This window comes from Salvelinus namaycush, chromosome 20 (genome assembly GCF_016432855.1).
Source record: "Salvelinus namaycush isolate Seneca chromosome 20, SaNama_1.0, whole genome shotgun sequence".
Taxonomy (NCBI): domain Eukaryota; kingdom Metazoa; phylum Chordata; class Actinopteri; order Salmoniformes; family Salmonidae; genus Salvelinus; species Salvelinus namaycush.
In genome coordinates, this window is record NC_052326.1 from 29,556,304 (window position 1) to 29,569,665 (window position 13,362).

The 13,362-nt window shown below is 43.2% G+C and overlaps 1 protein-coding gene across 2 annotated transcripts in view; it reads right to left on the reverse strand.

Moving 5' to 3' along the window:
• The window catches only part of LOC120065214 (sodium-coupled neutral amino acid transporter 3-like), a 78,393-nt gene that overhangs the window by 18,497 nt on the left and 46,534 nt on the right, over positions 1-13,362 (reverse strand). For both annotated transcript variants that reach the window (XM_039016014.1, XM_039016013.1), the window contains one exon: positions 1,231-1,313. In XM_039016014.1, coding sequence (XP_038871942.1) covers positions 1,231-1,313 — 83 coding nt within the window. The remainder of the gene's footprint in view (positions 1-1,230; positions 1,314-13,362) is intronic.

A 13,362-nucleotide genomic window follows, 5' to 3' on the forward strand; every position in this document is an offset into this window, starting at 1 on the left:
TTTCTATGTTTGGCCTAATATGGTTCTCAATCAGAGGCAGATGTTTTGTGTTGTCTCTGATTGGGAATCATATATAGGTGGCTTGTTTTGTGTTGGGGTTTGTGGGTGGTTGTTTCCTGTCTCTGTGTTTTCTCTGCACCAGCTAGGACTGTATCGGTTTGCCACATTTTGTTATTTTGTATTTTGTAAATGTTCACTGTTTAATCGTCATTATTAAATATGTTGAGCACAAGCTACGCTGCGTCTTGGTCCGATCCCTGCTGCACCTCCTCTTCAGACGAAGAGGAGGAAGGCTGCCGTTACACAGTGGACTAAACTAAACAGGACTGCATCTCATTACTTTGCCCTGGCAGCATGGACTCTCTTTCTACTCTCTGCTCGCTCTCTCTCTCTTTCTTTCGCTCTGTGTTCTCTATCTTTCTCTCCTCTCTCTCTCGGCTCAATTCTCTGAAGGAGAGAACCGCTTAACAAGAGGTCAGGACTTCTCTCCCAGCCGCCCACCCCTATCTCTGCATCTCTCACCCTTTCTCTACTCTGTCTTCCTCTCCATCTCTCTCTTCTCTCTCTCTCTTGTGTAATTGTATAATGAGCAGTTTTTGCCACTGCTATCCCAGTGACATGGGCATACATAAACAGACAGAGCAACACGTACGGGAGAAAAACACAGAGACTCTTACTCTGTCATTTGATGAAAGCTTTGTAGACATTTCACTTTGTTAAATGAGAGAGCTCATTAAATGGACATGAAGCCAGGGAATTCTGAGCTGGGTAGTTTTACATTTTCATAAGACTGCTGAGAGTAACATCTCACATGACACAGTTTAGCACAGATATCTACTTTGAGTCCATCCTAAAACAGTGGGGGAGTGTTTGCCATGTAACACAAGAATAAAGAGAAAAATGAGAGGGGGCAAGAGAGGGGGATTGGGAAAGAGAAGGTGGAAGAGAAGGAGCGGGAGGAGAAATGAGACAGAAGAGAGGTCGGTCACTGGTTTTAATCCTTTCTATCCCTGGAAGTGTTATGGGGAAACACAACGAAGAAATTAAATGACTGTTCAAGATGAATAAAAAAAAAATATATATATATATATATATATATGAAAATAATGAGTCATTTTTCATGTGTAAGCCAAAAAATTTATTCGGAGAACCTTCATTTACAAAACATAACACAAAATGTCACTTATGATTATAAAATTGTTAATTAAACAATTATTTAGGTTTTCTCACCTAGCTGCTTCATCAAAGCCAGAGGCAGGATGACACTGAAGGACACCATGATGACCAGGTAGTTCCCATTCAAGTACCACTCACTGGAGGGAGAAAGGAGGAAGAGAGAGGAAGAGAAAGGGGGAGGAGAGGGGGTGAAGAGAGAGAAAGAGAGAGAAAGAGAGATATGTTACATACATAACTCTGTTAAAATAATTTATTACATCTTTAGTCCTTATTTGTAAGGGAAATGTTCAATGTCTCTGCGATGTTAAATGACAGGAGGAAAACTCCTTGCCAGTTAAGTCATCAGGGATAAGGATAATATTCCCAATGGACTCACCCCCTGAGGAACTCACCCACTGTTCCCTCAATGACACAGTTGGTAGAGCATGGTGCTTGAAACGCCAGGGTAGTGGGTTCAGTTCCCGGGACCACCCATATGTAAAATGTATGTACGCATGACTGTACTTCGCTTTGGATAAACCATCTGCTAAATGGCATATATCATAGGGATGTAACAATTCACGATATGCATCGGTCCCTGATTTAAATGTTTAAAATATGACCGCATTGGTCTGCTGACCCCAATCCAAATATAGCATCATGCATCCATCATAAAATCGTTACGAATGGCTGATTCCGTAACATTTTATTTCTCATATTACTTTCTGAAAATACCTGATATTTTGTGACAACTGGTGCGTCCTCTCCAACAGTGTCGAACTAAAGGCATGTAACTGTGTTGACAGTCATTGATCTACAAGTCATTTTGCATTCCGTAATTTGCTTGGTTATTGATATCATGTTTCGGACATTTTCGGACCGTTAAACAACTATTGATTTAGAACCACGGAGAGTTACCACAAGCCGCAAAGATAAAAGGAGCTGCCTCCACTATTCCAGCACCATTTCAACATCATCAAATCACCTCTGCTTAGTCTAATACATTGACAACTTAAAGATACCAAAAACAATTTAGTCCAATCAACGTAAGCTAAATGTGTGGCTGTCCATGGTTCTGATTTCTGTGTGCGTGGGCATTCGTGTTTGTAGAGAAACGCCTATGCCATCCTCCTCTCTTTCATGTTGACTGTCACACCCTGATCTGTTTCACATGTCTTGTGCTTGTCTCCACCCCCCTCCAGGTGTCACCCATTTTCCCCATTATCCCCTGTGCATTTATACCTATGTTTTCTGTATGTCTGTTGCCCGTTCGTCTTGTCAAGCATACCAGCGTTTTTTCCCGTACTCGCGTTTCTCATTATTTCCTGTTTTCTAGTTCTCACGGTTTTTGACCGTTCTGCCTGCCCTGACCCTGAGTCTGCCTGCCGTTCTGTACCTCTTGACACTGCCCTGGATTACTGACCCCTGCCTGCCCTTGACCTGTCGTTTGCCTGCCCCCTGTTTTGTAAATAAACATTTGTTATTTCGAACTATCAGATCTCAGGATAAGACCCAGATGCAGACAGTTCAAAATAACAAATGTTTATTTACAAAACAGGGGGCAGGCAAACGACAGGTCAAGGGCAGGCAGAGGTTGGTAATCTAGAGCAGAGTCCGTAAGGTACAGAATGGCAGGCAGACTCAGGGTCAGGGCAGGCAGAACGGTCAAAAACCGTGAGAACTAGAAAACAGGAACTAACGAGAAACAGGATTACGGGAAAAAATGCTGGTAGGCTTGACAAGACAAGACGAACTGGCAACAGACAAACAAAAACACAGGAATAAATGCACAGGGGATAATGGGGAAAATGGTTGACACCTTAAGGGGGGTGGAGACAAGCACAAGACATGTGAAACAGATCATGGTGTGACATTGACAAAACAGTCTGTCATACAGTACACTGGTTTTTTGTTGTCCTAGGCTACCTGGCTAAAATGCTTGCTCGCTAGCCTAACTTTGATTCATGGGCAACAATAGCTAGTTAACATTAGCCTTCTACGTACATCTAGCTACATATTGAACTTCCATCCTCTCAGCCCACGGGTACAACAATGTATGAATTAACGGTTGGATTGTAACCACAGAATTGTGGTTATAATCATTGGCCACTACAGAGTATTAACAACAAAAAACAAGTCCAAATCCCTATCTCTATCCATGGCGAATTTAGGAAAGGGACAAGTTTAGTTAGCTGGCTAGCTAGCCACCGGAGAGGACAACAACACAACAAGATACAACAAAGTTTCTGTTAATTGCATATCTTGGGATTTGATAGGAGTGATGCCAAACCCAAGCTGGCTTCCCTTTACACTTTTTTTTGGTGCGCCAGGATCATTCATAGTTGAGCTCGCTCAGTTTAACTCAACATTAATTGGCACATTTTTTATACTGTTTTTGCCATGGAATGCCAGATGTCCGCTGGCTTCCCTTCCCTTTAATGCTATGGGCGGCAACAATGGCATACTCATTTGGACCAGACAACATCAGATAGATGGCCTACAGCCATAGAGACAGAGGGACATTGTTTTGCTCTCTCTGTTGCTTTCTCCTCTGAAATATATTCAGCCTCTTGCGAATTGAAGGAAAATTATGAAACACAGAGAGACGAAAGATAAACATTAAATTATTTATTTATTTTTTCTTGGTCAATTTTTTGAGGAAGCCTAGCTTCCCTTGCCATCCATGAATACACGCCACTAATACAGGGTAAAGTTGATAATTTCATAACGAGAAATCTCTTTTGCGAGGCACACCTCATGACTAAAGTGGGAGGAGAAACGCCTGGAAAAGAAAGTCATTACATTTGCAAACGGTCAAAACCATTCAATTTCGAGATGGGGTGCAATGGAAAGTTGTGCTATTCATTGGCTATGTCATAGCTAATTTGTAAACAATAAATATTGATACACAAACATCCAGCTCAGAGAGGCCCAGCTCTTGAGCTCTATCAACAGCAGATTTGAATTTAGAATGGACAATGAATGTATTTATGCAACAAATGTTAGTGCATCGAATCGTATCGCATCAATCCGAATTGCATCAATTCAATTTGTTCTCTAATCAAACCTAATGGCACCGAATCATTTCAAACTAAAACGTATAGCTCTGTATCGTATCGGAGCCCATGTATGTAGAGACGTATCGAATCGTCTTGAAAGGAAATGATGCACATCCCCAATACATGATATATATATATATATATATATTAAGTCTTCCCAGAACCATTAGACCAGGGGTCATCAACTAGATTCAGCTGCGGGACGATTTTTTCTTGAGTGCATGGTCCGGGGGCCGGAGCACAATTACAAATTATTTGTAGACTGCAAATTGATCGCAAGAAGCCTAAACAGATATAATATTTGACTGAAACGTAATAATTTCTAACCTTGCTTACATTTGCCATCTTATCGGCTCTTAACCAACCATGCTGTTTTTTTGCGTTGTTTGTAACTTGTTTTGTACATAATGTTGCTGCTACCGTCTCTTATTGCAGAAAAGAGCTTCTGGACATCAGAACTGCGATTGCTCAACTCAAACTGGACGAATAGTTTTTCTTCAATGAGCTGGACGAGAGGGATATAAACTAGGCAAAAAAAGAAATGTCCCTTTTCAGGACCCTGTCTTTCAAAGATAATTCGTAAAAATCCAAATAACTTCACAGATCTTTATTGTAAAGGTTTTAAACACTGTTTCCCATGCCTGTTCAATGACCCATGAACAATTAATGAACATGCACCTGTGGAAAGGTCGCTAAGACACTAACAGCTTACAGACGGTAGGCAATTAAGGTCACAGTTATGAAAACTTAGGACACTAAAGAGGCCGTTCTACTGTTTCTGAAAAACACCAAAAGAAAGATGCCCAGGGTCCCTGCTCATCTGCGTGAACGTGCCTTAGGCATGCTGCAAGGACCGTCCTCACAGTGGCAGACCACGTGTAACAACACCTACACAGGATTGGTACATCCGAACATCACACCTGCGGGACAGGTACAGAATGGCAACAACAACTGCCTGAGTTACACCAGGAACGCACAATCCCTCCATCAGTGCTCAAACTGTCTGCAATATGCTGAGAGAGGCTGGACTGAGGGCTGTGTGTAACAGGGAAGACATCCTCCTCCCTCATGTGGTACCCTTCCTTGCAGGCTCATCCTGACATGACCCTCCAGCATGACAATGCCACTAGCCATACTGCTTGTTCTGTGTGTGATTTCCTGCAAGACAGGAATGTCAGTGTTCTGCCATGGCCAGAGAAGAGCCCGGATCTCAATCCCATTGAGCACGTCTGGGACTTGTTGGATCGGAGGGTGAGGGCTAGGGCCATTCCCCCCAGAAATGTCCGGGAACTTGCAGGTGCCTTGGTGGAAGAGTGGGGAAACATCTCACAGAACTGGTAAATCTGGTGCAGTCCATGAGGAGGAGATGCACTGCAGCTGGTGGCCACACCAGATACTGACTGTTACTTTTGATTTTGACCCTCCCTTTGTTCAGGGACACATTATTCAATTTATGTTAGTCACATGTCTGTGGAACATGTTCAGTTTATGTCTCAATTGTTGAATATTGTGATGTTCATACAAATATTTACACATGTTAAATTTGCTGAAAATACATGCAGTTGACAGTGAGAGGACATTTCTTTTTGTTTACTACTACAGACACCCGACCAGGCCCAAATCCATGTGATTCGCTGGAGAAGGAAACTGAAATTTAGTGGAAAAAGATCCGGGTGCCTTGTGAGGATCAGGCGACGAGTGGCTAATCTGACCTTGCCTTCCATCCTGCTAGCTAATGTTCAATCGCTGGAAAATAAATGGGACGAGCTGAAAGCACGTATATCCTACCAGCGGGACATTAAAAACTGTAATATCTTATGTTTCACCGAGTCGTGGCTGAACGATGACATACAGCTGGCGGGTTATACACTCCATCGACAAAACAGCAGCCTCTGGTAAGACACGGGGCGGGGGCCTATGCACATATGTGAACAGCAGCTGGTGCACGATATCTAAGGAAGTCTCGAGGTTTTGCTCGCCTGAGGTAAAGTATCTCATGATAAGCTGTAGACCACACTATCTACCTAGAGTTTTAATCTGTATTTTTTTTAGCTGTCTACATACCACCACAGACCATTGCTTGCACTAAAACTGAGCTCAATTAGCTGTATACCGCCATAAGCAAACAGGAAAACGCTCATCCAGAGGAGGCGCTCCTAGTAGCCGGGGACTTTAATGCAGGGAAACTTAAATCTGTTTTACCAAATTTCTATCAGCATGTTAAATGTGCAACCAGAGTGGAAAAAAATCGAGACCACCTTTACTCCACACACAGAGACGCGTACAAAGCTCTCCCTCGCCCTCCATTTGGCAAATCTGACCATAATTACATACTCCTGATTCCTGCTTACAAACAAAAATTAAAGCAGGAAGCACCAGTGACTTGGTCTATAAAAGTGGTCAGATGAAGCAGATGCTAAACTACAGAACTGCTTTGCTAGCACAGACTGGAATATGTTCCGGGGTTCTTCCAATGGCATTGAGGAGTACACCACATCAGTCACTGGCTTTATAATTAAGTGCATCGAGGACGTCATCCCCACAGTGACTGTACATACATACCCCAACCAGAAGTAATGGATTACAGGCAACATTCACACTGAGCTAAAAAGTAGTGCTGCTGCTTTCAAGGAGCGGGACTCTAACCCGGAAGCTTATACGAAAACCCGCTATGCCCTCCGACGCACCATCCCTACGGGGAAGCATAGTGGTGGCAGCATCATGCTGTGGGGAATTTTTCTGAAAAAAAATCCCCACAGCATGATGCTGCCACCACCATGCTTCACTGTAGGGATGGTGCTAGGTTTCCTCCAGACATGATGTGTCACGCCCTGACCATAGAGATCCTTTTATTCTCTATGATGGTTAGGTCGGGGTGTGACTAGGGTGGGTTATCTAGGTTATTATTTGTCTATGTTGGCCTGGTATGGTTCCCAATCAGAGGCAGCTGTTTATCGTTGTCTCTGATTGGGGATCATATTTAGGCAGCCTTTTTTCCACTGGGTTTTTGTGGGATCTTGTTTGTTTGTGTGTAGTTGCCAGTGTGCACTGCATTTGACTTCACGTTTCATTTTTGTTCTGTATTGTTTTGGTGAGTTTCTTTAATTAAACATGTGGAACTCTATGCATGCTGCGCTTTGGTCCGTTAATTCTACAAATCACCATGACATGATGCTTGGCATTCAGGCCAAAGAGTTCAATCTTAGTTTCATCAGACCAGAGAATCTTGTTTCTCATGGTCAGAGTCCTTTAGGTGCCTTTTGGCAACCTACAAGCAGGCTGTCATGTGCCTTTTACTGAGGAGTGGCTTCCGTCTGGCCACTCTACTATAAAGCCCTGATTGGTAGAGTGCTGCAGAAATGGTTGTCCTTCTGGAAGGTTCTCCCATCTCCACAGAGAAACTCTGGAGCTCTGTCAGAGTGACCATTGGATTCTTGGTCACCTCACTGACCAAGGCCCTTCTCCCCCGATTGTTCAGTTTGGCCGGGCGGCCTTCCCCATATCTGTGCCTCGACACAATCCTGTCTCGGAGCTCTACGTACAATTCCTTCGACCTCATGGCTTGGTTTTTGCTCTGAAATACACTGTCAACTGTGGAACCTTATATAGACAGGTGTGTGTATCTAATAACCTGAAAATGATCCACATCATATGGGTAGACAAATAATGTCTACTCAGCTATCCTTTTTAGGATGCAAACCAGCAATATGAACCACTGTTAATCGATCCTGTTCTGATCTAATGAAATGGATGTAGGATTTTCTACAGCCTAGAATCAAGGCCTTTGCCAGTCATGAAGGATGAAGGGAAAGTGGTCAGTTGTCCAACTGAATGTATTCAACTGAAATGTGTCTTCTGCATTTAACCCAACCCCTCTGAATCAGAAAGGTGCGAGGGGCTGCCTTAATCAACATCCACGTCTTCGGCACCTGGGAAACAGTGGGTTAACTGCCTTGTTCAGGGGCAGAATGACAGGTTTTTACCTTGTCTGCTCAGGGATTTGATCCAGCAACCTTTCGGTTACTGGCCCGATACTCTAACCACTAGACCCCAGAAGCTTATAATCTATATAATATAACTTGTATCATTACTATAGGGCTGTGAAACCCATAGCCGAATGGCTTCAGACTGAGCATTTCTCACTGGAAATTTCTGCTGACATTGAACATAGCTTAGGGTTAAGCTATTTCATTAATTTCAGACTCTCCTATACCAGTATTCCCAACATCTTATACCCCAGAGGTTGTAAATAAACACTTTCTAAGCTGATATAACTTGTATCATTATTATAGGGCTGTGAAACCCATTGCCAAATGGCTTCAGACTGAGCATTTCTCACAATTTATTTACGGAGAGAGATTTCAGTTTTATAATTGGTGGTGTGCATATATTTACAGTAGTGAGGTGATTAATTATTGCTTTCTTCAGTGGAAATACAGAATATGTATAAAAATGCCAAATATACCAAAAGCTGAATCAAGCAGAGCTTTACGACTATTTAACCATGTTAATCTTTACTGAAACATGCAAACTACAAACATTTAACAAATTAAGATAATGAATACATGACAAGATACAAATATTTTATAAAAAATTATTCATATAAAAGTCAAGAGTTGGCTATAACATGATTACAAACAAAGTGAGTGTGTGCATATCCGTGTAAGAGTTTTTGTGTGTGTATTATGGTGTGTATTATAATTTCCCATCATAAAAATGTATCCCCATTCCCCAATCAAATACCTTCATCGATACCACAAAAAAAAGAAAGAAAAATCTGTATTTTTTCCCCAATCTGGCCACCCTCATAAAATTCGACATAGCCTTGTATAAAATGCATTATGAAAGAAATGGTGTAATGTACATGAGAAAGAGAAGCCTTGTATCAAATGCATTATGAAAGAAATGGTGTAATGTACATGAGAAAGAGAAGCCTTGTATCAAATGCATTATGAAAGAAATGGTGTAATGTACATGAGAAAGAGAAGCCTTGTATCAAATGCATTATGAAGAAAATGTTGTAATGTACATGAGAAAGAGAAGCCTTGTATAAAATGCATTATGAAAGAAATGGTGTAATGTACATGAGAAAGAGAAGCCTTGTATCAAATGCATTCTGAAAGAAATGGTGTAATGTACATGAGAAAGAGAAGCCTTGTATCAAATGCATTATGAAGAAAATTGTACAATGTAGGCTCCACAAAACCGTGTAGAAAATCGTGTAGGCCTACTGTTTCCTTCACGAAAAAAGGGCCTTTCTGACTACAAGTGCACCAGTATCCCAAAGTATTAAGCGAAAACAAGCATAGAAAACAGTATTGGCATTAATAAATAAAAACGACGTAAGACTACTATTATATTATAATTATTTCAGTGATAACCTGGTTGATTTACAATATTGGGTTGTTAACACGGTTGTTTTTTTATATAAATAAATGTGGTACACAAAAAAAGTCAGTGTAGAACACCATAGCCCATCATGCATTGCTCTAATAACTTTCAAAAGATTGTTTGTCGCCCAAAAATGTATTTTCCTATGAATGAAGTCGCACAAAAATGTGTCTTTTCACACGAAGTAAGCTACACAAAAATGCACAAAAACACACAAAATCTGCTGAAATAGTTTTTGTACATCTTTGCATGAATTGAGTGTGAGATTGTGTTGTTTATACGATCACATATACCTATTATGCTTGGGAACAGATTTCCAAAATTAAAATCCCTTTGGGGCCCAAATAAAATCACCTGTGGGCCAAATTCAGCCTGTGGCCCATCAGTTGGGGAACCCTGCGTTAGACATTTAACCCAGGTGGTGCTGGTATCAATTTTTTTTAACATAAATTAATGATAATTACCCATTGATTCTTGAAGACTATAGCTTAGACTATAGCCTCATGATTAAGTGTGTGTGTACCCCATCAGAACCCCAAATATTAGCTTGTTTTACTCCAATATTGTAAACAAAGTAAATCTAAACAAACACTATATAGCCTCAAAACATGGTTAAGAGTATAATTTTGATATCATGGATGGTCAGTCCTTGCATCCATAGCTCTGTCTTTGAATTAGAGATTAGTTACATCCTTCAGCTTTTACCTGAAAGAGAGGTTGGGATTACACTTTGTTATTGTTATAACTGCTGACTGCCGCTTTAACCTCTCTGAGGTAGGTGGGACGCAATCGTCCCACCTGGCCAATAGCCAGGGTAAATGCAGAGCGCCAAATTAAAATACTATAAAAATCTAACTTTCATTAAATCACACATGTAAGATACCAAATTAAAGCTACACTCGTTGTGATTCCAGCCAACATGTCAGATTTCAAAAAGGCTTTTCGGCAAAAGCATAAGATGCTATTATCTGATGATAGCACAACAGTAAACAAAGAGAGTAGCATATTTCAACACTGCAGGCACGACACAAAACGCAGAAATAAAAATATAAATCATGCCTTACCTTTGACGAACTTCTTTTGTTGGCACTCCAATATGTCCCATAAACATCACAAATGGTTCTTTTGTTCGATTAATTCCGTTGATATATATCCAAAATGTCCATTTATTTGGCGCGTTTCATCCAGAAAAACACAGCTTCCAACTTGCGCAACGTCACTACAAAATATATCAAAAGTTACATGTAAACTTTACCAAAACATTTCAAACTACTTTTGTAATACAACGTTAGGTATTTTTAAACGTTAATAATCGATCAAATTGAAGACGGGATGATCTGTGTTCAATACAAAAAGAAAACAAACTGATGCAACTTTTCTGGTAATGTGCCTCTCTCAAACAATCCACTTCAAGTGACTCTCATTTAAGATGGCCGTACTTCTTCACTACAAAAAGGAAAAATCTCAACCAATTTCTAAAGACTGGTGACATCCAGTGGAAGCGGTAGGAACTGCAAACAAGTCCCTTAGAAATCTCGTTTCCCAATGAAACCTCCTTGAAAAGACAGTGACCTCAAAATAAAAAATTCTGAATGGTTTGTCCTCGGGGTTTTGCCTGCTACATAAGTTCTGTTATACTCACAGACATGATTCAAACAGTTTTAGAAACTTCAGAGTTTCTCTATCCAAATCTACTAATAATATGCATATCTTATATTCTGGGGATGAGTAGCAGGCAGTTGAATTTGGGCATGCTATTTATCCAAAAGTGAAAATGCTGCCCCCTACCCCGAAGAAGTTAAGCATGCCTGCTACTCCACTTTCTAACAAGACCCACAGCAAACTGAGCTATCCAATCAGTTTCAAAGCACCCAGACAGCACACTCATCAGAAGGTTCTGTCAAATCTGTCACACGTACACATTATCATGCTCTACATAAACAAGAGAGCTTATGAGAGAGAGAGAGAAACAGAGAGAATGAGAGTGAGGAGTGTGCTTGCGTGCATACATGAGTGTGTTTGAGACCAAGAAAGAGAGAGCATAATAAGAGAGCTTGGCCAAGTGGGCCACAGTGATATCCTTCCTCACCTTCCTCACCAGTCTCCCCCAGGCCTCTAGTGACCACTGACCGGACTGGAGGGAGGGTGAGAACGTGGGGTCTCTAGTGACCACCGACTGGACTGGAGGGTGAGAACGTGGGGTCTCTAGTGAGCACTGACTGGACTGGATGGTGAGAACGTGGGGTCTCTAGTGACCACTGACTGGACTGGAGTGTGAGAACGTGGGGTCTCTAGTGACCACTGACTGGACTGGAGGGTGAGAACGTGGGGTCTCTAGTGACCACTGACTGGACTGGAGGGTGAGAACGTGGGGTCTCTAGTGACCACTGACTGGACTGGAGGGTGAGAACGTGGGGTCTCTAGTGACCACTGACTGGACTGGAGGGTGAGAACGTGGGGTCTCTGGTGACCACTGACTGGACTGGAGGGTGAGAACGTGGGGTCTCTAGTGACCACTGACTGGACTGGAGGGTGAGAACGTGAGGTCTCTAGTGACCACTGACTGGACTGGAGGGTGAGAACGTGGGGTCTCTAGTGACCACTGACTGGACTGGAGGGTGAGAACGTGGGGTCTCTAGTGACCACTGACTGGACTGGAGGGTAGGAACGTGGGGTCTCTAGTGACCACTGACTGGACTGGAGGGTGAGAACGTGGGGTCTCTAGTGACCACTGCCTGGACTGGAGGGTGAGAACGTGGGGTCTCTAGTGACCACTGACTGGACTGGAGGGTGAGAACGTGGAGTCTCTAGTGACCACTGACTGGACTGGAGGGTGAGAACGTGAGGTCTCTAGTGACTACTGACCGGACTGGAGGGTGAGAACGTGGGGTCTCTAGTGACCACTGACCGGACTGGAGGGTGAGAACGTGGGGTCTCTAGTGACCATTGACTGGACTGGAGGGTGAGAACGTGGGGTCTCTAGTGACCACTGACTGGACTGGAGGGTGAGAACGTGGGGTCTCTAGTGACTACTGACTGGACTGGAGGGTGAGAACGTGGGGTCTCTAGTGACCACTGACTGGACTGGAGGGTGAGAACGTGGGGCCTCTAGTGACCACCGACTGGACTGGAGGGTGAGAACGTGGGGTCTCTAGTGACCACTGACTGGACTGGAGGGTGAGAACGTGGGGTCTCTAGTGACCACCGACTGGACTGGAGGGTGAGAACGTGGGGCCTCTAGTGACCACTGACTGGACTGGAGGGTGAGAACGTGAGGTCTCTAGTGACTACTGACTGGACTGGAGGGTGAGAACGTGGGATCTCTAGTGACCACTGACTGGACTGGAGGGTGAGAACGTGAGGTCTCTAGTGACTACTGACTGGACTGGAGGGTGAGAACGTGGGGTCTCTAGTGACCACTGACTGGACTGGAGGGTGAGAACGTGGGGTCTCTAGTGACCACTGACTGGACTGGAGGGTGAGAACGTGAGGTCTCTAGTGACTACTGACTGGACTGGAGGGTGAGAACGTGGGGTCTCTAGTGACCACTGACTGGACTGGAGGGTGAGAACGTGAGGTCTCTAGTGACCACTGACTGGACTGGAGGGTGAGAACGTGGGGTCTCTAGTGACCACTGACCGGACTGGAGGGTGAGAACGTGGGGTCTCTAGTGACCACTGACTGGACTGGAGGGTGAGAACGTGGGGTCTCTAGTGACCACTGACCGGACTGGAGGGTGAGAACGTGGGGTCTCTAG